The following is a 26,276-nucleotide window of genomic DNA, read 5'->3' as shown; positions in this document are numbered from 1 at the left end:
TTAAGAGGCAAAATCATCTGTTTCAGACTCTTATTGAACCTTGAATCATGATCCTACTTGAATCACCCATGGGAGAGAAGAAAAAAAAAACTAATAATTTACTCAGGAATATGCCAAACTGTCCACTGGATTTACTATGAAAATTCAATTCACTACATCCTATTTCTTCAAGGCTATGGCTCTCCAAAAATACACAAAGCCACATCTCTTTGAACCTCATTGTTGCTAGAATCAGCTGTTTGACTCATTCTTTGTGCAAACATCTGACTAATCTTTTAGGAGATCACATCAGGTCAACTGACTCTTATATCAAGAGTTCACCTCATTTCGTTCCAAATTTGTCTAATGTAGGCATATGATCTTCTGCCAGCCTTGACATGTATCTCTCTTTATCAATGTACCTGTTGATAATGTTTTAGACATTAGAGATCTTTTCACTGAACATTACCAAACTATTTGAACACTTCCTCTGATCCAATTTATTTCAGTGAAATAATGTTTTTTTATAAACAACATTTGGAGTAGTGGGTAGTCACTTATCTCCTTTCTGATCTCTTCATGGGGAAATTTGTAAGATGCTTTATTGTTCAAACTACTCTGAAACCAGCATGGATGATGTATTTATTGTTTGGAAACATGCCCTCCCAAGTCTCTGCAACTATTTCTCCACATTTTAAATTCATTTAAATCCATGATTAATTTCACATTAGAACTAAATAAACAAGAAATGGTGAACTCCCTTTCTTAGATGTCCTCATCATAAAGATACCTAACAAAGGTGTCACTTTGTGTATATCATAAGCCTGCTCACACTGGACACTGTTTTCATACTTTGCCCCTTCACCATCCTTCTCAAAAGTTAGGCATTATCCATACCCTTAAGAATCGAACTTCACACACTTTCTGTTCTCTTTGTGCTTAATGGATATTTCAGAAAAACAGTGAATAAGATTTTATTTTCTCTCTTTCCATAGTCAGAACATCCAGTACAGAGATTCAAATTCAATTCAAAGATCATAACATCAAAGTGACTTTCAAGTTAATTCACACCATTTGCAACCTTCTCAAATTTCGTAAAGACAGTTCCCTCTTACAAACATTTGGAAGTCTATAGGATACCATGCTAATGTGTGTTTTGTCTTACATAGTGCAGACAAGTCGTATTTTGAGATGACAAAGTAGGAGAGCATGTTTTAGGCATTGAGCACAATGCCCACAATGCTTCTATTACTGGCCATACAGTAGAGTACTTCTCAAATAACCTATGACATTTAGCCATTCACGTGGCTCTCTTGATAGAAACTTTAAGACTTTATCTTGAATGACATCTGATAATCTCTTTTAGAATATGGATTTAAATTTTTCACCAGTTATTTTCAATATTTACTGGGTATAGAGCTAATGCATCTCATGACTTTACATTCTTGTTAGGATGAATTTATTCATTTCCAGTGTAATAAATTTTAGAGCATTAAACAACTCTGTAGTTGTATATTTTTTATTCTTTTATTATAACCCTGAAGAATCCACCAATTGTGTTTGAGTGAAATTGGTATATTAGTTTCAAATATTTAGAATGACTAATAATATGTCCTTATAGTGCTTAGTTATTATTTTAGTTATTAAAAAACTTGCATATAATTTGTTTCATTCCTTTTTCTCAGGTTTTCAAGAGATGCTTCTCTCTGTGAATGCAGATATTTTTAATAAAGAGCATCGCATCATATGCCAAGACATGTCTCATCCTTTATGTGATTATTTTATTGCTTCATCTCATAATACGTAAGCTTTTGCTTTCTTATATAATAATATCTTTGGAATTACAAATACCAGTAATGGTTCTTTTTTAGCTCCCGATTAAAATGCTTTTGCTTTTGTTGGATAAAATGTATATGATTTTAAACATTTGCTACTACTAATATTTTTAGGAGGTAGGAAGGAGGCAAATCTTGATATCAGAAGACTTATTAAATGAGTTGGTTTAACTTCTGACTGACTATATATCATTATTGTATTTGCATACTTGTTAAGAGATTTTAACAAGTATGCAAATCCTTATTTGCAACTCACATATCAAACTTCTGTTTCAAGTATAAAGACATTTGTTTGGTGTAGTTGCAAATAAATCCTTATTTGCAACTACACCAAACAAATGTCTTTATACTTGAAACAGAAGTTTGATATGTGAGTCAGACTTTGCCATTTGTTGGAATCACATTTCTGAATGTGATTTTGATGAATAAATGCACATCTACCATGCACAAATAAAGAACTCAGTGAGAAACATGGAGTTAAATTCTATCTTTGGAAAGATACATTTTTAAATTTTAAATTATTTAATAATAATACAATAGTACTGTAGTAATATTGGAAATTGAAAATATAATGAAAAAGGAACAGCTGATTTTATTATAAACTTAAAACTATTCATATTTTAATTATTCATAGCAAAATATAATTTTTTTGAAAACTGAAAAAAATAGTCTAAATAATTATCAGTTTATTTTTATTAATGTTACTATAACAAAATCATTTAAAAATTATCAGTTGAAGATCACCAGTCTGGTAGAGCAAGTGGTTAGTGCATCTGCTCCTCTTACTAACAGGCTGTGGATTTGAATCCTGATGTGAAAACGATGTCTGTAGGTTGGAGATGAATTGCATCACCCAGTGTGAGACTGCTGTCTCATGTATTGAAGGCTTGAAATGGCTTGAAAAAGTTCCACGTTTGTTCTCTGCAGCAGGATTTCTGAACTATGTAAAAAATAAATAAAAATACAAAAAATATGAAATTAATAAATATACATATATATTTATATATGTATATTTATTAAGAATCATTTATATATGTTTATATAAATTAATGAATGTATATTCATTAATTCATAAATTTATAATATATATAAATTAATGAAATTAATAAATAAATTAATAAAATAATAAATAAATGATTAAGAATCATTTATATATGTATATATATATAAATGATTCTTAGTCCATCCATAATATGAGTGCTATAGAGTTACAGAAAACTTCCATGGGTGGAAGCCACGTAAAAAATAAAATAAATAAAATAAAAAAATATCAGAACTTGAGTAACTTAGTTTGTACAGACAGAGCCCTTTGGTTGGAAAGACCTGGGTTCGAACCTATCAGTGTTTTTTCTTCCTGGAACATCCTGAGCTAGGGTGTTCCATTTGCAATTTACAACCATATCTGACAGTGCGGATTGGATTAACCACACTATCATAAGCAGTTACATGTTATAAGATCAATGGTAGAGAAGTTCTAAAGTTCTACAGAGAATAGTGGGAGATCAGGGGAGAACCAGAGGTCATCTCTGGAAACTGTATAAAGAGGGTGTGAGTAGGGGAGTCAGAGGCAGGTTTTTTTCGTGCAGAGTTATGAATGATTGGAATGCCTTGTCTGAGAGTGTGGTGTCTGCAATTAGTTTGAGTGTGTTTAAGACACGGTATGATGAGATGTGTGTGTGTGATAAAAGGACCTCCCAGATGAGTCTTTGACTCCATGAGGTCTTGGGGTAATAATAATGATAAATAATAATAATCTGAAATGCTATACTATGCTAAGTTAGATTACCTGATTTTCTTTTCTTTCTATTTACCATGCTGTATTGTAAATGGGAGAAAAAGAAAACTATCATGCTTAATTTTGATAAGTAAATTATTATTTTTTTTTTTTTGTTCCATGTATAGAACTGCAGAAGTTTTGAAATGCCTTATCATTTACTGTATGGAGTGAGTAGAGCTTTAGAAGTATTGTAGCATACTTAAGTGATTTAGAAAGTAATCTAGCCTGGTTGGCTGAGTGATTAGCATATCCACTCTCCAACCAACAGGCTGTAGGTTTAAATCCTGCCACTCAGAGATGTTTGATTGTCCTCAGGTGAAAAATGAATTTTCATTTCCAGGTGTGAGACTATTGCTCTGCTTATTGGAAACCTGTGGTGACTATGTCATTATTCTACTAACTGAGATATGAGAGTTTTGATTTTTGACTTCCCTTAATTCTAATATTAATATATTGAATAATAATAGGGATTGGTTAGAAATGGAATATAAGATTGAATTGAGAGACATATTCTCTGCTGTAATCAGCATGGATTTGTAAAATGTAAAATGTAGCAGTATTCTTGGATTTTGCAAAGGCATAATGGTTTGTGAAGCAAATTATCTTCTAGAGGGGATATTCAATTGTTTAATAGGAGAGCATTTGTTTATGATGCATATTTGAGGAGAAAGAAAGAGAGAGTTATCAAGATTGATGCTGATATGATGATGATGATGATGATGATGCAGAAAGATTTAAATAGGGTAAAAATGAGAAGACAGAAGTTATTAAAAGCCACGTCACTAGTGTCGCAAGAGAAGTAACAGTACGTAAAGAAGGCTCTCATTTCAGATGAGTGTTTTGGAATAATTAATTATAAATAAGTGTGTGTTTATGAGTAAGAGTTGCTGTAAAAGTTGTGTGCTTGCAGTGAGTTTAGTGTTTGGGCTTATTTCCTTACGGATTCGTTAAAATTAGAGCTTAGTATAGTAAGCGGTGAAGGAAAGATTGCAGTGGCTTTGTCTATGCAGGAATTTAATTTTGATTTCAGTCGTTTCATGAAATATGAGGTGTGCTATCTGTGTATTCGTTTGATTATATAGATAAATTATGGATATTTTAGGCAGGTGGATGGAAGGTGTGTGTGCGAAGTGTGAGCTGAAGGTGGACTTGATGAGAGCTAATTTATATAACTGAAAGTTTTGGTAGTGAGAATGCATGAGGAGGATGAGTCTTTGTTTGATAGAAAAGAGGGACAGTATAAAAGAGCAGCAAAAAAAATGGTATAAAAAGTTTCTAAAAAGAGAACAAGCAATTTGATGAACTTAACAATTGATGTTAATAAGGACAAAAGCAATACGAATGTAGAGGAAGTTAAAAAACAAAGTTCAGTTAAAGGTAAGATGGCGAGTGCCATTTACTACAGACAAGCATGTATAGCTGGCAACAAAATTGAGAGAATGAATGAGAGCAAAAATGACACAAGATTTGAAAGTTGAGTCAGTTAAGATAACGAAATGGATGTGGAATGAAGTTAAGAGAATTCGAGATATATACGGAAGAGTGAAAATGATGAAAATGAATAATATTGGGATAAAACAGGTAAGGAAAGACCAGTGAGTGATGTTCTATGTTGATTCAATTATTAAAGGTGTGCTGGATGAGAGGATATACAAAGTTATCTTTCACTGGAGGTAGAATGAGTAGAGTGATTGAACATTGAATATGAGAAGTAAGTGAGCAAAAGAGTTGGTAGTTGTAATAGAGACAAATAACTTGACTGCGAACAGAGATCAGATTGGATATCATGAGGTTGTTGAGACAGATAAAAGATAATAGTGCGATAGGAAGTGTGTTGCCCAGTTATGACAGTGGTAAGAATGAGGCAGAGAGCAACGATTACCAATAATGTGTGAGGAGAAAGGAGTGCAATTTGTTAATGTGTAGAATGAGTTTGAAGATGAAGTGAAATCTATAAGAGTGATGGATTGCATTCAAATGGTTTTGGTGTGAGTCATTTGGAGAGACTGCTGCTGGGAGGTAGAGAAGTGAGTGCATAGAATGAATCTGATCAAGTGGGAAGCAATGTGGAAGAACGGTAGAAAGGCATGAGTATAGAGAATGAGAGAACAGGTATGCAAAATAGACAGGGAAATAGAGGGGCTGAGGGTAGACAGGGGAATATAGTCTGAGAAAGGTTGATGCTCCAAGAGGTTGTGAATGCATGTGTACACAAAAAGGTAAGGGAATGACATGGGATTAATGGAAAACAGTTGAATTTGAAGAAGGTTCTAAGATGAATAAGGAGAAAAAGAAATAGCTTGAATTAAGCATGGAAAAGTTACATCAGGTAAGTGGTATCAGTGGAACTAGCTATACATCCAGGAATAAGTTGCTATGTTTGTATACGAATGCTAGAAGTGTGAGAAACAAAGCAAATGAAATGGTTGCATTAATTCAGTCTGTTCACCCAAGAATTTTTTGAATAAGTGAGATATAGTTGGATGATGATGACATCCTGACAAGAATAGAGATGGATGAGTATGATGTGTTTTGTGAAAGAGAAAGAGAAAGGGTAAAAGAGGAAGTGGGGAGTGCTATTGATGATAGGGAAAAAGTTATTCATACAAGGTAGATATGAAAGAAGGAAATAGTGCCAGTGGTTTTGAGGCAGTATGGTGTGAGATAGAGGTGAATAGAATGAAATGCTTAGTTGGATGTTGTTATAGACCTGATAATGTGGATGGTAGTGACTATGAAATGTATAATCAAATTAGGCAAGTAAATAAGGTTATTGGGATCACTGAGACATGGTTGATGGAAGACGATATAATAACAGGAATAGAAGTAGCAGGGTACAGCATTTTTCGGCAGGATAGGAGGGGAAAATGTGGTCCTGGTGGAGTACTGCTTATGATAAGTGATGAATTATGTCCTCTAAGAGTGGAGACTTTGGAAGGCAGTGAGAGTAATGGTTTTGAAAGCATATGGGGTGAGGTAGAGGTGGGAAAGGCAGGATATTTAGTGGGGTGTTGCTACAAGCAAAGGAGTACAGAGGATGGGGAGTAGGGTGTTTAGGCAGTTGAGCTTGGCAAGTGCAAGAAGAATGATTGTTATGAGATATTTTAACTACAATAGTATAAGCTGGGAATTTCTAGAATTCTTGTAGGACAAATGTCTTAAGCAACATGTAATACAGGGATCAAGAGTTTTGGATTTGGTCATTATTATTATTATTATTATTACGGGCATCTCCATGGAGTCAGTAGACTCATCGCGGGAAACCCAAACTCTCAAAACAATATCTATCATATCTTTTCTTGAATTCATTTATAGATGAAGCATCACAAGAGCTGATAATAACTGAGATGACATCTCTCCCCCAGTTGGAGAGAGTGACCATGTGGTTTTGACTTCGAAGATGAATAGACATGCAGGTATATCAAAGAAAAGGGAACGTATGTGGAATTATAAGGCAAGTGATTATTATAGTCTTAAGTATCAACTAGAGGCAGTTACATGGAGGGCAGAATTGGAAGTCCAGAATATCATTAGTACTTGGGAAATTGTGAAAGAATATTTGTTAGCAGCAATAGTAAGATGTATTCCACGAGTGAAGAAGCGGGCACAATTTGGTGTAAAGTGGATGACAAACAATATCAAACAGGAACTGCAGTTGAAAAAGAGATTATGGAAGAGATATAAGGAAAGAGGTGGAGGGCAGATACATGAAGAATATACGACACAGGCCAGGAGTGACCCGTATGGTGAGGAAGGCAAAACTGGAATATGAGAAGAGATTGGCACTAAGATCCAAAGAAAATCCTAGGGAATTTTTTATCTATGTGGCCAGTAGGAGGAGAAATGATTATGGAAGAATGACATTGTAGGATAAAAATGGGAATAGAGTGACTGATGCAGAGGACATAGTTGAGTTGTTCAGTGAGCATTTTATTGGAGTATTTCATCCTGGAGAAATAAGTTTTAATACTAGAGGGATAGGGCAGGTTCGAGGTTTAGAGGTGCAAGAGGAGAGTGTGTTCCGAATACTGGATACTCTCGATGTCAGTAAACCTGTGGGACTGTATTCTCTCAAAACCAGTGGTTTCACCGCTGGTTTTGAGAGAATGTGCTAAAGAACCGAAAGCTTCTTTGACCTGGGTTTTCAATGAAAGTCTGGCTAATGGAAAGGTACCCAAGGAATGGAAGGAAGGTAAGATACTGCCATTGTATAAGAGCAGTAGCAGACTGGAAGTGTTTAATTATATGCCAGTTTGTGTATCATCAGTAGTTGTTAAGGTCTTGGAGAAATTAGTGAGGAAGAGATATACACAGCATTGAACAGATGAGGGTAATGTTATTATTTATAATTATTATTATTATTCAGGCCTCCAAGGAGTCAAAAGACTCATCGAGGGAGGTCCTTCCTAAGACATAAAGTCTGTCAAGACTCATCAAGGGGAGGTCCCCCCTGAGAAACACAAAGTCTATCATACCACTCTTTAAACTCACTGACCATTCTCGCTCCCACCACTCCATCAGGCAATGCATTCCACGGCTCAACCACCCTCCACACAAAGAAATCACTCCTTACCCTCTTGCTCACAGTTTCCTTTCGTAACTTCCAGGGATGGCCTCTTGTCATCACTCCTTCCTGCTGTTCAACCAAGCAAAAGAACTCCCCAGTGTCAACCCTGTAACCACCTCTCAACAGTTTAAAAGTCTCAGTCTCACCTCTCCTTCTTCTATCGACCAAACTCTGCAGTCCACATTCTCTCAGCCGATCCTCATAACTATCCTTGTACAGTCCTGAAACCATCTTTGTCATCCGTCTTTGTATCCTTTCCACAGTTAATTTATCCCCCTTCAAATCCTGGGGACCAAATCTGAGAACAATTGTCGAAGTGTGGTCTGATCAGAGACTTATACAACGGAATGATAACGCTCTTATCTCTGCAGGTCAGTGTCCTTCTCATAATAGCAGCAATCCTCTGTGTTACCTTCACCGCCTTTGCAATATGTCCCCTAAACTTCAGGTTTCTATCAATCATCAACCCCAGATCTCTTGTCTCCCCAACTTCCTCCAGTATAACTCCTCCCATAGAGTATGCAGCATCCCATCGATGTTTCCCAAACCTCAAGACCTTACATTTTGCTGCATTAAACTGACAGTCCCCATTCATTTGCCCATCTATCTAGCTTATTTAAATCCTCTTGCAGGACTACCACATCTGCACTATTACTAATAATCCTTCCCAGCTTCGCATCATCTGCAAACAACTGAATATCCCCCTGCAATCCACTGGCTATGTCATTGATATAAAGGTTAAACAATATAGGTCCTAGTACTGAGCCCTGTGGGACCCCACTTGTAACCCTCTGCCTCCTGGAAATTGCTCCACCATACACAACTCTCTGATACCTATCAGACAGCCAATCCTGAATCCAGTTGATCAATCTGACATCCAGACCCATGCGCTGCATCTTAAATATCAGCTTATCATGTGGCACCCTGTCAAATGCCTTCGCCAAGTCTAAGAAAATTGCAGTATAATTTGCAAAGTCATTTGACAGGGACTGATAAGCTGATATTTAAGTGGCAGCACATGGGTTTAAATGTCAGGTTAGTCAACTGGATTAGGATTAGCTGTCTGATTAATTTCAGAGATTGTGTATTGTGGGGCAATATCAAGGAAGCAGAAGGTTACAAGTGAGGGTTCCACAGGGCTCAGTACTGGGACCTGTATTATTCAAACTTTATATGGATGACATTGTGAATGGATTGCAGGGGTATATTCAGTTGTTTGCAGATGATGTGAAGCTGGCAGGTATTATCAGTAATAGTCCAGATGTGGTGGCCCTGCAAAAGGATTTGAATAAACTAGACAGATGGACAAATAAATGGAGGTGTTGGTTTAATGCAGCAAAATATAAAGTCTTGAATTTGGGATATATCAATGGGAGGCTGTATACTCGGTTGGAGGAGCTGTACTGGAGGAATTCTTGTAGATAAACTTATACATTGATGATACATAACTATCAATTTTTAGCGAAAGGTAACATATACTACAGGGTGTTTCAAACAAGAATGACCCAATTTCAAATAATTATATTTAATAATGAAAATGTGCTACAGTTTTACTAGATGCCATCTTCTGATTAACTAAGCATAGCGGTGTTGGATCCTACTTCGTCTTAATCTGTAATTTGGATCCGACATGTTATTTACTACGATGTTCTTAACCTAAAAATAGTTGCTAGTAGGTTTCTTATTCAATATAGAGAAAATTTATATTTAAAGACTGCGCCACTCTATATCTGAATTAGTTCAAGAATTGAAGAAAAATCAACCCTCAACTATTTCTCCTTAATATATATACTGGCCGAGTATATTTGACTTACTTAATTTACCTGCTTTGGTTCGAATATTTTATGAATGGTGCAGTAAAAGAGATTCAGGCAAAATACAACTTTTGATTAACAAAAACAAACATTTAATATAAGCTATATAACACATACATAAATTCTACTTCTAATTTAAACAATAAAAACAAGTCAAACATTAAGCCAAGTCAACCACATTGGTTCAACCTTCCAAGCCTTCACATACACTTTCTCAGCTTCTAAGTTACAAAGTTCCTACACTTAATTAAATACAATAGAACTTCCTATCTGAATGGTTTCCACACAGTTCTCAGCTATGCTATGTGCTTAAAGAACACTGCAGGCACTAATTGCTGTAATATCTCTCAACAATTCTTATTTTCAATTCTCATTCGCAAAGAATTTCCACAGTTAAAGTTAGGTTAAACATAGCGTAACTAACATTCAGTTCTTCATGCATTGAAAATAATCAATATGTCAGTCCTTACCATTAACAGTTCCTAGTACATCAATTACGTTGCGAATAACTTTCAAAATATATTTGTTACACTTAAGAACACATTTATAAGCCTTCTCCACAGTTATAACTAAAACACTGTTAATCACGCTTCACGACTATGGATATCAACTGTAAGGTACTTTGATTATCCTTGTTACCACTCATTAAATAATTAAACACTGTGCAGTTCTACTTAGGGCGATTTAGAATTAAGTCGCATTTCTAGATTAACTGGGTTTAATCAGAATTCTTCACTGAACGTCCAGTTTCTTCATATTATCTGATTGCGGCATTAAATTCCTTTAATTATCACTGCTGACTTTACTTTCAGCTAACTATAAAATTCACTTCGTCTTTTTTCGCTTATAATTATTATTCCCTTTAACTTCTGCCCTTGAGAACTTTTTATTTACTTCCACCTCTCTAGTTTATACCCTTGCTTCCTTTCACTTCAAAATTTCCGTTCCAACTCTCTCTTGTTACCTCTATATAATTTTTTTATTATCCTTGTCCTAGCTCACGCTCTGTTCCACTCGCGCTCGCTTCTTCATGCGTCTCCATGACAACAAATAAAATATAATAAAATTGAGCTATTGCATAACTCTAAACTTCTATAACAGAAATAAATAGAGAATATTTACATTTCAATTAATACGCAGTCAAAATTATCAAGTACAAATTCTATAATATTAACATAGTAATAAATAAAATAACTTAATAATATTTAATACAGTGTTTTCATTATTAATACATATATCTTTGATTAATTAATTTAATATTAGACAAAATTAAGGTAGTTATATGAATATTTAATTGTAAAATAAGTGATTTACATTAAATAATATTTACAAGTTTTGCCTATGTGATGGAAGATCATGTTGGATTCTGAAACAAATAATAATTACTTCACTCTCTATATAATCAGAATCCAACAGCGGCTATTTGGGCGTTAGTAGTGGCATTTAGAAGTCGCATTTATTTGTAGTTCGTGATTGCAGAGATATACAATTTTCAAATCGGGACATTCTTTTTGAGACACCCTGTATAATATTAATTAAAAAAATTTAATTAGTACATCCTATATTTTGGTAATGTTACATTACCATCTTCAGGGAACATAAAAGTAATGATTTGCAAGCTGAATTCTTTTATAAAAGAACTCAGCTTGCAAACCTCATCTACCTCTCAACACAGTAATAAACCTGTCATCCCCTACCTTGAAGCAATCAGCGCCCTCACGCTAGGCCACAACTTCGCCATAGCACCAAAAAAAAAATCACTTCTGTAGAGGTAATGATTCAGGTAGAATGTGGTATCCACATCCTTCCCAACCATATTGCCAACAATATCAGACTAGATGTAGCCAAGCTAAACCTCTAAAAATCAACCTATCTAAAGAAGAATTTAAAGCTCTACAGGAAAAAAAATAACAGTAAAATAATAATTACTAAAGCAGATAAGAGAAATACCACTGTAGTTCTAAACAAAACTGACTACACAGGTAAGCATTCCTCTTTACTATTAGATCGGTCTGCTTACTTCCCTGTAGAATATGATCCTAACAGCTCTCAAATCAGAACACTCCATAGGCTCCTTAAGAACATTACTTCTTGGCCTATGGAAGTGACTAACAACTCTAGACCCCCTCTCCAGAATATATGGACTTCGAAAAACCGTAAACAGAATGTGCCATTATGTCCCATTGTGGATGGCATTGATTCCTGCACATACAAATTAGCCAAAAATTTAGCCAAAGTGCTCACAAAATATACTGGCGACACACCTTCACACATAAAAAATTCAGCTCTCTTTAAAGCCAGTGTAGAAAACCTCTCACTCCAACACACTGACATAATGGTCAGTTTTGATGTCTCCTCTTTATTCACCAATGTTTCACTCAAAGATACTTTGGACCTCTTCCAAGCCAAATTTCCTCCCGATATCTCAGCCCTATTTCAGTTGACCATGAACTCAGGCTATTTCGTTTGGCAAGCAGAATTCTGTAAACAAATAGAGGGGACAGCCATGTGTTTTCCACTCTTTCCACCACTGGCCAATTTCTTTATGGAGACCTTTGAAGAAAAAGCCTTAAACTCGGCTCCACTTAAACCAACTGTTTGGCTACGATATGTAGATAATGTGTTTGCTATTTGGCTGCACAGCTTGGACACAATCCACAACTTCTTATCACACTTAAACAATTAACATCCCAGGATCCAGTTTACCTTGAAAAAAGAAAACAATAACAATCTCCCTTTCCTAGACACTGATTACACACCAGCCTGATGGATCCCTGGCTTTCTATGTTTACAGAAAACCTACACATACAGGTAGATACATTCACCAGCAATCACCCCCTCCTCCATGCCAACAATATGGAGTTATAAAAACCATGTATAACAGTGCAAAATTAATCAGTTCAGATAACAGTGCCCTTACTACTGAACTTAACCATATTCTTAACACATTTGTAGCCAATGGCTACAATCCCTATAAAATCCAAAAAATATTAAAACCAATTAACCTATCCCACCCCCCTCCATAACAGGGACTGCTCTAAATCTATCACCATTCCTTATATACTTCTGGAAAGCTAACAAAAATCCTAAAAAAATATGATGTGACAACTGCTACAAACCATACAGAAAATTTGCATCTCTCATCTGCTCCCCCAAGGACCAGCCACTTTCCCTAGATCTGCCTGGAGTATACCAGGTCCCTTGTAGATGCAGACCCCAGCAGAATATATGGAACAAACAGGCAAGATAGCTAATATCAGGATATCTGAACATAAGGATTATATCTGTTTCCACTAATACAGCCACTCAGGACTTTCTGACCATGCTTTGGACACCTGCCACAGCTGGAAGAAAGCTACTTTACTACACCACAGCAAGTATAAATATGAGAGATTATTCTTGGAATCAGCCTCAGGTTTAAAAAACTCCCCAAAGCTCAACAAATTTGGATGCATGAGACTGCCCCAAATATGGGAAGAACATCAGCCCAACGGCCAAGACTACTACCCAATTTAGCCCACTAAGTGGCACCTTTTAGGATTCTAGGACCAACTTCAGCCATGTTTGTTGGCTGAAGACAACATCAGCTGCATACTCGATTGGAGAAGCTGTGCTGGAGGAAGTAGGGGAGACAAGAGATCTGGGGATGATGATTTATAGAAAACTGAAATTCAGGGTGCATATTGCACAGGTGGTGAAGGTAACCCAGAGGATTACTGCAATACTGAGAAGGATGCTGACCTGCAGAGATAAAAGAGTTATTGTTCCATTGTATAAGACCTTGATCAAACCACACTTAGACTATTCTTCTCAAATTTGGTCCCCAGGATTTGAAGTAGATAAATTAACTGTGAAAGGGTGCAGGCAGATAACAAAGATGGTTTCAGGACTGTACAATGTCAATTATGAGGATCAGCTGAGGGATTGTGGACTGCACAGTTTGGTGGATAGAAGAAGGAGAGGTAATATGATCGAGACTTTTAAACTATTGAGAGGCAGGGCAGTTACAGGGTGGATATTAGGGAGTTCTTTTGCTTGGTGGAACAGCAGGAATGTGCGATGACAAGGGACTATCCCTGGAAGTTACGAATGGAAGCTGTGAGCAAGAGGGTGAGGAGTTCTTTGCATGGAGGGTGGTTGAACCATGGAATGCATTGCCTGAGAAAGTAGTGAGAGCAAGAACGGTCAATGATTTCAAGTATGATAGTCTTTGTGTTTCCTAGGAAGGACCTCCTGCGATGAATCTTTTGACTCCATGGAGTCCTGAATAATAATAATAATAATAATAATAATAATTCTCTCTCTCTCTCTCCTCAAACACATCTCTTAAACTCTGCCATGCATACATATTGCACTCACGACATTGAATCAGTTTCGCAAAGTCTATGTCGCCAATGCCATTTGACTTTCTGTGCTTGCCTTGTGCACCAGTCGATGCCTACATGGTTGACCTCATGACCACCATTGTGTTATGCTTATGCTTGATGGGCTGGAGGCGGAGGTCTTTAGGATAACACAACAAATTCTGGGAATGATGCAGAGGACACTGACTTGTTGAAGTATGGAGATTCTTGTTCCATTGTATAAGGCTCTGATTAGGCCTCACCTGAACTACTGTGCAGAGGTTTGGTAACCTAGTTTTCAAAAGGACAAAGAGATGTTGCAATGAGTTCTGAGGTGACCGACTAAAATAGTTTTGAAATATGAGAAAAACTTTGAAAGGATGCATTTACAGAGTCTAGTGGATAGGAGGAAGAGTGGTGATATGAAGAGACCTACAAGTTAGTAAGGGATTGTTATAAGACCAATGTTGAAGAGGTTTTACAGAAAACAGTTGGAGATCAGGGGAGAACCAGAAATCATCCCTGGAAACTGTATAAAGAGGGTTTGAACAGGGGAGTGAGAAGTAGGTTTCTTTGCATGCAGAGTTGTGAATGATTTGAATGCCTTGCCTGAAAGGGTGGTGTCTGGAGAATATTCCAATGTGTTTAAGGTGGGTATGATGAACTGTGCACATGACAAAAGGACATCCTGGATGAATCTTTGACTATGTGGGGTCTTAGGGTAGTAATAATAGTAAAATGATGATGGGGAGTAAAAGAGTAGATTTTTTACATGGAGAATGGTTAGTGTGTGGAATGTGTTGGTGAAATATTTTGTGAATGCAAGGAGTGTGAATGAGATTAATCTATAGAGTGATATATATGTTGCTTGCTGAATGAGATACTTACCACAGTCAGTGTTGTGCCTTGTTATAATTATAACGATGATAATAATAATGTATAATTTACAGATATTTAATTGAAGATCAGATATTTGGGACTAGTAGTGTGGAAGGTTACATAAGGGCCCTGCTTCAAGGTTGCCGTTGTATAGAGTGTAAGTTGATTTCTTTTCGGTTTCTTTAAATTTTTATTTATTTATTTATTTTTGGAATTTTTTATTTTATTTGCCATCCTACTGCTAATTACTACACTTCTTTTACCACTCAGGAAACGAGTATGCATATTTTCTGTATGCCATTAGTCATCTCTAGTTGTATTGAAAAGTGGACAAAAATGAACAAATATAAAACATAATTTAATTGGCAAAACATGGAAAAAAAAAAAAAACTCTGTTCCTGTGCTGTTGTTGCAAGACAAGTAGCAGTGGACCCTTGGATAATGAAAGACAGAAAACTCTCCTGTCTAATAAGACTTACAATAATTGGGTTACTTTTAAACAGAAAGAACTTATACTATTTTTAATATATATATATAGATAGTAGGCATTGCTGTTATCCAAAGTTTATTATTATAGCATATGAACTGCTATAATACTTATCATGTTATATAGCATAACAAACCAGAACATGGATCATCTTTGGAAGTTGAAAAGAGTATGGAAGTGGGAGGTTTTTCTTCTGCAGATTGGTAAATGAATGGAATGGATTACTAACAAAGTGGTAAGTGCATTGTGGTTGAATGGATGAGTTTAATAAAAGGCATGATTATTATTTGTTGATTAGAGGAACATCTATCAGTGTGTCCCTGGACTTTCCATTAATTTGCATGAATGATTATAATAATAATTATCCAAAAGCAGTGCATTCATGAAAAAGGACAAACCTTAAAGTTATATAAACTAGAGAAAGTATGGATTTGCAAGAACTGCAACTACAAGTTTATAAATGCAAAACAGACTGAAAAAAATGAAATATAGTTTAAATGAAAGAAATGGATATGGAACAAAAGCTAGTGAGACTGAGGGATTGAAAGAACATAGAAGTGATGATAAAGGAGTGAAAGGAAGTATGAATGAGAAAATGTAAGTAAGGTGCGGCAGAATAATGGTGAATGTGGCGATCGTGTTTAGTTAGACTAGAAAATGTGTTTTTAAAAATTTAAATATAGTGTGGCTTTTTGTCTCAAATTGTGCTGCACTTGTGCATCAGTTAGATACAAGTGTCCTTCATTAATGTTTTTGTTTGAAACTGTTGTATATATTGTGTTTTTGCTGACGTTTGTTTCACTACTTCAACGTGTAAAGATGGCGTCCAACAAGAAACATATGTCAGCGGCATGCAGGACTTCTATTTCTACACAAAAGGCTGGCTCAGCGTTAGATTTTTCACAATGGATGTGTTGCGGAAACTGCTACATGTATGTGCTGAAAAATGTGAAGGATCTGTGGTTGGTCTGGCTAAATAAGAAGAACGAAAATGTCGACATGTGTGAGAAGTGTCAGGATAGGCTGGAGCATTTAGGAATGGAAGCTGACATCGGGACCATAGCGGAAGAACTTTGGTGGGAGTTCATGAAAATTAAAAATGACCTTCATCTTCTGCATGAGGAATTGGAAGTGCTCAGTAAGGAGATACTGGAAGTTAAAACTGAGTTTAATGTGTTAAACAGAGAAATTAGGACTATAGAGATTACTTTAGCTGAAGTAACTAGAACAGGATTACGTATGGGTGAATCTTTGGTTAATGATGCAGTAATAAATAGTATGGCAGGAGTGATTGGGAGTCAACAAAATAAAACCACAAGAGGTCTAGAAGAAACGAGATGATGTGAGAGTTGGGGAGGTAAGTAAAAGAGCGTTGAATAATGAAACTGGGAGAGTCATGCTGAATAGCATAGAAAATGAGTCCATGAGTGACGCTTGTGTGGACTTGAATGAAGTTAAGAGTGGTAAGATATATGGTGATTCTATGATTAAGGGTATGGAGAGTGGTATGCCTGAGGAGTGCTTAGCTGGTGGGACAATAGAAAGAGTGGCTTTAGCAATAAAGAGAGGGCATGAAGCAGACAAGATGATAGTTATGGTGGGTACCAATGACCTGAGTGGTGGTATAAATCGGGTAGCAAAAGATTTAAGAACATTGTTAAATATTGTGAAGAGGAAAAGTGTCAATGGGAGGATAGTGTGTGCTGTGTCGTTTTGACAATTACGAGTTAAGTAGACGAGCAATAATAATGAATGAGGTGATTGCAAGAATGTGCAAAAAAAAAGAGGTCTGGAATTTGTTGATGTTTGGAGTGTGTTTGAAGGAAAAAGACAGTTGTATGCTAGAGATGGGCTGCATCTGAACATGGAGGGACATAAGCGATTGAAGAAGTTACTGTTTTCTGAACAAGTTGAAGTAATTGGGCAGGGAAATTAATATTGAAAAGGTTGAGTGTAAGAGAGAGAAACTTTAGCACTGATTGTATATTTATTGATCCTTATTCTCAGAATAAATTGCAGAAGAGAGGGGATAAAAATCGGCAAGAGACCACTGAAATTAGTGACTTATATATTAGTTCTAAAGCCAGTACAAGAACTAGAGGGAATCTGCAATTTTTGTATACCAATGCAAGAAGCATTCAAAATAAGAGAGAAGAATTTTTGGCATTAGTCAGTGCAATCTCACCAAAAAGTTGTAGGCATTAGTGAAACTTGGCTGTCAGTTGAAGATGTGGTCACTGGAATTGAATGTGATGGGTACAGTATTTTAAGGGAGGATAGAGAAGATAGACCAGGGGGAGGAGTACTGTTGATGATAGCTGATGTGTTGCAGCCAAAGAAAGTAGTATATCAAGATGATAGACATGTGAATAAGAGTTCATTTGAGGCAGTCTGGTGCGAAATAGTGACCAATGCAACCAAATATACAGTTAGATGCTGCTATAAGGCAGGGAGTACATGGGGGGGGGGGATATTGAATTCATGCATCAGCAAATTAGTGCAATGAGTGCAGGTTTAGTGATTATTATGGGGGATTTTAATTATGGTGATATCTATTGGAAGGAGGAAATATCATGTAGCAAAAAGGAAATGGAGTTCATACATCTTCTACGAGATAATTACTTGAAACAGTACATAACTGAAGGGACATGTGGTGTGAGAGTTTGGACCTTGTTATTGGTTCAGAGGATATATGTAGCATAAGTAAGGTGTCCTTGTTACCATCCTTACCACCCTTATGCAAAGTGGTTCCTTTGCATAGGGGTGGCTCTAAAACCGTGGTAATTCTTGTGGAAAGGCTTAGATGTTGGTTATGCATTTTCAATATATTATTTAAGGAAATTACAACGTACTAGGATATACATTAAAATAAATTTTAATATATTTCTATATTTCGGCAACTTCAAGTTGCCATTTTCAAGAACTTAAGTACAAGACACGTGCATGTAGGCACAACACAACAATAAGTGAGGAAGAAGTATGAAGCTGTTATTTCTCCTAAAGTCCGGATGGTGCCCTCTGGGCAATGTTGGTATTCTTGGGTGATTGGGCTGAAGGTCTTCTGATGTAGGTTTCCCAAATTTGAGGAAGTCTCATGCAGCCAAATTTGTTGAGGTTTGGATCGTTTCTTAGGGCTGAAGCTGATTCTATGAAAAGCCTTTCGTATCTGTATTTGCTATGGTGTATTATCCTGGATTTCTTCCACCGTATTCTATGGCAGGTATCCAGTGCATGGTCAGCAAGACCAGAGTGGCCGTATTGGTGAAACCGGATGTAGTTCTTGTGTTCTGAAATTCTGATATTTGCTGTCCTGCCTGTTTGGCCAAAGTAGGACAGCCTACGTGCACTTGTCTTGTACTTAAGTTCTTGAAAATGACAACGTGACGTTGCCGAAATATAGAAATATATTAAAATTTATTTTAATGTATATCCTAGTACGTTGTAATTTCCTTAAATAATATAGTGAAAATAAAACTGTGGTAGTTAATTACAGACGAACCATCTGAGGAGTAGTGATAGAAGTATTGGAAAAGTTGGTTAAAGACAAAATTCAAGAATGGGTGGATCAGGATATGATACTCTATAGAGGCCAACATAGTTTTGTTAAAGGTAGATCCTGCCTTAGCAATCTATTAACGTTTCATAATAGAATGACATCTGAGTTGGCCATACGAACTGGCTACACAGTGGTACTTCTGGATTTTGCTAAGGCTTTTGACAGGATACCCCATGGAACACTGTTATGCCAATTGGAGCAGATGGGAATGGATACTAATGTGGATACTAAATTTTTTACATCAACCTCTGTAATCTGTGGATTGCAGAGGTTGATGTAAAAAATAGGTGATATGGATAGGAGAATGGCTCAGGGAGAGATACCAGAAGGTGGTGTATGGAGGAGCCGAATCCAGGATGAAGCATGTGACCAGTGGTGTGCCTCAGGGCTCTGTGCTTAGGCCATTGTTTTTTAATTTGTATATAAATGATATAGGAAATGGCTTGAAGGGAGATATTCAGTTGTTTGCTGATGATGCAAAGTGGGATAGCGCAATAAAAAATCAAGCTGATGTTGAAAATTTGCAGGATGATTTAAATAAGCTGGTAGAATGGGCAAAAGGTAATGGATGTCAGTTCAATGTGGAAAAGTGTAAAATCGTGCATTTTGGGATTAAAAGATTACCAGCTGTGTACTACATTGATGGAACAGAACTCCAAGAGATTGATGAGGCTAGGGACTTACAGGTGTTGGTAGATTGCGAGATGAAGTTCAGGGGACATATTGCTAAGGTTTCCAAGATTGCACATAGGATTACTTGGTTGTTGAGGAACACAATGACATCCAGAGATAAAGAGGTTATTATTCCCCTTTATAAAGCGTTGATACTTCCACATTTGGATTACTGTGCTCAGGTCTGGTTACCTGGATTCCTTGGAGATGAGGAGGCTGTGGAGAGGGTTCAGAGAAGAGTGACTAAGTTGGTGAGTGATATAAAAAATGCTCCCTACATTGATAGATTGAGAGCTTGTAGATTGCAGTTGTTGATTGATAGGTGGAGAAGAGGGGATATGATAAAAACATTTAAATTACTGAAAGGTTTTTATAGGATTAATTGGGGGGAAATGTTTCAGCTGTGTGATAGTGATGGAAGAACAAGAGGTCATCCCTCGAAATTAAAGAAGAGTGTGGTTACCAAGGGTGTCAGAATAAGGTTTTTTGCCTGGAGGGTGGTGAACGAGTGGAATTCATTGTCTGACTTAGTTGTGAGCTCTTCGTCTGTAAATGAATTCAAGAAGAGATATGACAGATATTGTTTTGCTAGTTTGGGTCTCCCGCGATGAGTACTGACTCCATGGAGATACCCATAATAATAATAATAAAAATAGTAATAATAACAAGTGGCAGCAAGAATATGGGAGTGACTGAGAGTTAAATTGTCAGAATGAAAGATTTGATGAAACAGTTATTCAAAATGAAAAATGAAATGAGAAATATGTTGAGTGATTTTAGATGTTTAGTGAAAACAGTTGAAAGTGTGCAAAAGAATAGAATGAAAGAAAAACGGATCAAGGAGATGATAAGTGATTCGAGAATAGCAGTATATGGTGATTCCATTGTTAGAGGATTGGTTAATGAGAGAGTCAATAAGGTCTGATATCCAGGAGGGAGAATAAGCAAGACAATGCATGTTTTGGACATGAGGAAACAAACAAGAGAATTAGCAGTGGTTGTAGGATGAGGACAAATGATTTAAGTGGACATAAGGAGAATATGAACATCAGGAGATTATTGAGAAGTGTGAAAGATAACAGTTAGTAGGAATGGTTGTCAGTATATTGCCAAGGTATGACAATGATGAGTTCAGATGGTGCCATAATCATGAATGGTATAGTATCAGAGCAGTAAGAAGAGAAAGGAGTACAGTTTGTGGATACTTGGCATGTATTTGAGGGAAGAATAGAATTATACAGACATGATGAATTGCACTTGAATGACTTTGGAGTGAGTGCACTGGAAAAACTGTTGCTAGATGGAAGTGCAGTGTGTGTGATGCAAAGATCAGAAGTAAGAAAGGAAGTGAAAGATCAGGAGAGTGGTATTGAAGATACAGAAGTGCTGACAATGGAAACAGTAGTAGTGTGAGAGATGACAAGAGAATGGGAATGCAAGAAGAATAGGAAAAAGGGAATAGTCCAGGTGGACAAGTAGAGATGGCATAGGGAAAGTGGATGTTGGAAGTAGTAGTGAATGTATGTATCGAGATTATCAGCATGGAAATGAAATAGATTGGGATGTGGGTAGGGAAGTTGAAACTGAGCAGATATATATGGTAAGCAGTGATAAAGGTGATTAGTCAAGGGCAGGTGTGGTGGTGAAATCTCAACCAACAAGTGGCTTGGGTAGGACTGGTTATAGACATACACGTGAACTGCTTTGTTATATAAAAATGTGAGTAGTATCAGAAATAAGCTAGATGAAATTGTTTGACTGATTGAGTTTATGCACCCCAAAATCATTGGAATAAGTGAAACATGAATGAATGAAGAGATATTGTAATGGGAATAGAAATGGAAGGATACAATGTTTTTCACAAGGATAGAAAGGACGAGAAGGAAGGGGGAATGCAGCTCATGATAACAGGAGAATTATGTCAACATAATCTAGAACTGAAAGAAGGAAATAGTGGCAGGGCTATGAGGCAGTATGGTGTGAGGCAGAGGTTGACAGGAACACATATTTAGTTGGATGTTGCTGTCGACTAGGAAATATGAGTTCCGCTGCACTTTATGGTGATGAAGAAATGTATAAACAACTTGGGTTAGTGAACAAAGGAAGGGTTATTATTTTGGGTGATTTTAATTATGGAGGGATAGATTGGAATGAATAGATAGCATTAAGGCATAAGAAAAATGAATTACTTGAGTTCTTTAGAGACAACTACCTCTCAGACAGCATGTAAAAGAGGGTACACAAGGATTGAGAGTTTTAGATCTGATCCTTTCATCAAAGGATGTAATTGTGAGTGGGGTTTCGCCCTTTCCTCCAGTTGGTGACAGTGATAAAGGAGTGATCACCTGGGTTGTGGCTAGCTGTATGCAGACTTCTGTGAGGAAAAGATGTATCTGGAAGTAAAAGACTGGTGATTATGACAAGCTTAAGAGACAGTTTGGAGCTATAGCATGGAATGAGGAGTTGAGTGGTAAGGAAATAAATGCTACTTGGGAACTGTCAAAAAATAATACATAACAGCATTAATGTGTGAATGTATTCTGAGGTCAAAAGGCTGAATAAGGTAGGTGTAAATTGGATGAATGATGACTTAAGCATGAAATCTGGAAGAAGAAAAAGGCACTTTGAGAAGCAGTACAAGATGAGTAATGGTGATAATCAGTTACACGAAGAGTATAAAGAACAAGCTAGAAAGCGTGACTCAGTAAGGACCACAAAAATGCAGTATGATCAGAAATTTGCAAATCAGGCAAAGAAAAATCTTGGAGAGTTTCTTAGATATGTGGCAAGTAGAAAGAAGAATAATTAAGGTAAGATGATGTTAATGGATGAAAATGGTAGAATGGTAACTACTGCAGAATACATTTCTTTTAGTGAAATTATGGAGGCTGTGACTGTGTTAAGAATAATTACTTTAACTTTCTGACAATTTGACCTTTGTATTAAGGTCATCAGTATATATATATACACACACACACACATATATACATATACACAAAGACAAGCTATATTACATTTCTAACAGTAAGCCAAGTGACGATGCTTTGATCAACCATTATTGTTCTGACCTGACCTCTAGTGAAAAAAAAAAAAAAAAAAACTTCAAAACTGTATTCTATTTATGACATCATCAGAGAAAAAATTGATATACATAGTTTTAATACAGCAAAAGAGTTGCCCTAATCCATAATTTAACAAGTATTATATTAGAGTTATTATTATTATTATTATTATATGGGTATTTCCATGGAGTCTGAAGACTCATCGTGAGAGAACCAAACTATCAAAACAATATATATCATTCAATACCTCTTCATCAGAACAATATCTACATATATACATATACACAAAGTTCTCACACCCTTGTTAACCACACTTTTCCTTAATTTCCAGGGATGACCTCATGTTCTTCTATCATTATCACACACAGCTGAAATATTTCCCTTACATCAATCTTATAAAAACCTTTAAGTAATTTAAATGTTTCTATCATATCTCCTCTTTTCCCTTATCAACCAATCTCTGTAATCCACAAGCTCTCAATCTATCAATCTAGGGAGCATATTTTACACCACTCACCAACTTAGTCACTCTCCTCTGAGCCCTCTCCGCCAATTTCTCATCTCCGAGGAATCCAGGCGACCAGACTTGAGCAAAGTAATCCAAATGTGGAAGTATCAACGCCTTATAAAGAGGAATAACAACCTTTTTATCTCTGGATGTTATTGTGTTTTTCAATAACCAAGTAATCATATGTGCTATCTTGGACACCTTAGCAATGTCCACTAATATCCCCAAGTCCCTAGCCTCATCAATCTCTTGGAGTACTGTTCCATCAGTGTGCTACATAGCTGGTAATCTTTTAACCCCAAAATGCATAACTTTACACTTTTCCACATTGAACTGACATCTATTACTCTTTGCCCATTTTGTTATCTTATTTAATTCATCCTACAAACTCTCAATATCGGCTTGATTTCTTATTGCGCTTTCCAACTTTGCATCGTCATCTAACAACCGAACATCTCCCTTAAGTTAAGTCATTTCCTATGTCATTTACTGTATATTCCGGTTTACAAGTCGACCTGGCATATAAGTCGATATTGGAATTTTTTGAGTTTATTTCAGTTTTTATAGTATACTCGTCGTAAAGTCGACTCGGAAAATTTCTTTTTCATATTGACCAGTTTACCAATAGTGAACTAAAATGCAATGGCTCCTTTTAAAAGAATGAAATATGACATGAGTTTTAAGTGCAAAGTGATTAAATTTGCAAAAGAAAATACTAACTGTGTTGCTGCACGTCAGTTCGGAGTAAACGAAAAACTAGTTTGCGATTGGAGAAAAAATGAAACTTTAATAATGAAAATGCCAAAATATAAGTGCGCATTACAGAAAGGAATTTGTAAGTGGCCTATTCTTGAAAATAATGTTGCATATTGGGTTCGAGAAAATCACCAAAATGGACTCATTATAACGAGAAATAATATTTGTTTATTTGCTTTGAAGTGGGGCAAAGCAAATAAAAAGGACAGCAAATAAAAAGAAGCTGCTAAAGTATTTGGACGATAAGTTAAGTTTTCAAAGATTTATAATTGCTAAAAGAAAGCAAAAAAATTATTTATTGTCTCAAATCGGAAATATGGATGAAACTCCGGTTATGTTTGACATGATCGGGAACAGTAGAATTGAAAGGAAGTAAAACTATTTCTTTAAAAACAACTGGACATGAAAAAAGCCGTTTCACTGATGATACTAAATTGAAACCTATGATAATTTTTAAAAGAAAAACAATGCCAAAGATCAAATTTGAAAGAAACGTTTTTGTCCATGTTCATGAGAATGGTTGTATGGATGAAGCAGGAGTTAAGCTGTGGATAAAAAATATTTGGAATACACGACAAGGTGCATTAAAAAATCCAAACAGTCTTTTAATGTGGGACATGTTCAAATCCCATTTAACAGAGAGCACAAAATCTTTATTAAGAGAGAATAATACCAATATGGCAGTGTTTCCAAGTGGGTTAACTTCACTAGTGCAACTGTTGGATGTTTGTACAAAGCTATTTAAAGACAGTTTACGAAAGCAGTGGAATGTGTGGATGCAAGAAGGAGAGAAAAGTTACACAAAAGGAGGACAAATGCAACATGCGTTTGTCCTCCTTGGCAACCAGCACTTACAAAATTATTTGAACAGGCTGGAAATTTTGGCAACCAAACATGGCTATCAGTTTAATGTGTAAGTGTAAAGTTATGCACTTTGGTGTAATGAGATTTCCAGCAGCATATTACACTATCTACCAATAATTGTCTGGACACTGCTGCTATTTGAGGTTATGGAACAATCCAGGTTTGTTAATAACATAAAAACATTGTACAGATAGTAGGAAGCAGTATTTCATTGTAGCAGCAGTTTGATACAGGTAGTATGGCAACATGATGTGAACTTAGTGATTTCAAGAGAGGTGTCATTGTGGGCTGTCATATTGGTGGCATGTCCATACTTGCCATTGCCACTCAACTGGAGCACTAATACTGCATGAAAAGAACTCCATTTACTGGGTTTCCACAGTAAATGGCACACAAGCTGAACATCATAACAATGAACAAGGTGGCTCATTTGGCCTAGTGCAAAGAACCTATTAACTGTACAATTGGCTAATATAAAACAGTACTCTGGAACAATGAATCAAGCTTCACCTGTTTCCAATCTGATGGCAGGGTGTGGAGGCAGCTTGATGAATGCTTTTTACCACTGTAAAGTTTCATGGTGGAGGAGTAATGGTGTAGAATGCATTCAATTGGTTTAGAGTTAGACCACTGGTTATTGTTCATGATCCCGCAAAGGCAGCTCAGTACCTAGATATTCTGGATATCAGGTACTACCTACACTGTGGAGTTTTTATAGAACATACTTGTGTTATTATCAGGACGACAGTGCCCCATGACACAAAGCTGCAGATATTATGGAATGGTATGAAGAGTTGGGTGTTAAACAACTGCCCTGCCTTCAAAGTTTCCTGACCTCAACCCCCATCGAACACCTGATTTCCGGTATCCTTGATGAATTGGAGTGGTGATTGAGGTCCAGAGCAGCATGTCCTCGATCTGTCGCTGAACTCAGTGCTGCTTGATGGAGGAATGGAGACAAATTCCACCTGATGTGTGCTGCACATTGGTTAAAGGCTTCCTTCAGTGAATGCAGGAAGTGATCAAAGCCAAAGGTGGACATACCCAATATTAGGGTTCACCTGCTGGTATCAATTGTAAATTGCTGAATTGTCTGGACAATTATTGATAGATAGTGTATATGGGGGGATTATGCTACAAGAAACTGATGATGCTAGGGATCTTGCATAATGATGAA

At 36.4% G+C, this 26,276-nt stretch overlaps 1 protein-coding gene across 1 annotated transcript in view; it reads left to right on the top strand.

Moving 5' to 3' along the window:
- The window catches only part of LOC150092589 (1-phosphatidylinositol 4,5-bisphosphate phosphodiesterase delta-4-like), a 324,472-nt gene that overhangs the window by 134,729 nt on the left and 163,467 nt on the right, over positions 1 to 26,276 (top strand). The window contains exons 8-9 of the mRNA XM_090414401.1: positions 1,665 to 1,782; positions 15,266 to 15,351. Coding sequence (XP_090270527.1) covers positions 1,665 to 1,782; positions 15,266 to 15,351 — 204 coding nt within the window. The remainder of the gene's footprint in view (positions 1 to 1,664; positions 1,783 to 15,265; positions 15,352 to 26,276) is intronic.

The sequence above is a fragment of the Typopeltis vanoorti genome, chromosome 25 (assembly GCF_054136105.1).
Source record: "Typopeltis vanoorti isolate ZY-2024b chromosome 25, IOZ_Tvanoo_1.0, whole genome shotgun sequence".
Lineage (NCBI taxonomy): Eukaryota > Metazoa > Arthropoda > Arachnida > Uropygi > Thelyphonidae > Typopeltis > Typopeltis vanoorti.
Note: the sequence above shows the minus strand (reverse complement) of the source record. Positions and strands in the feature narration are given on the sequence as shown.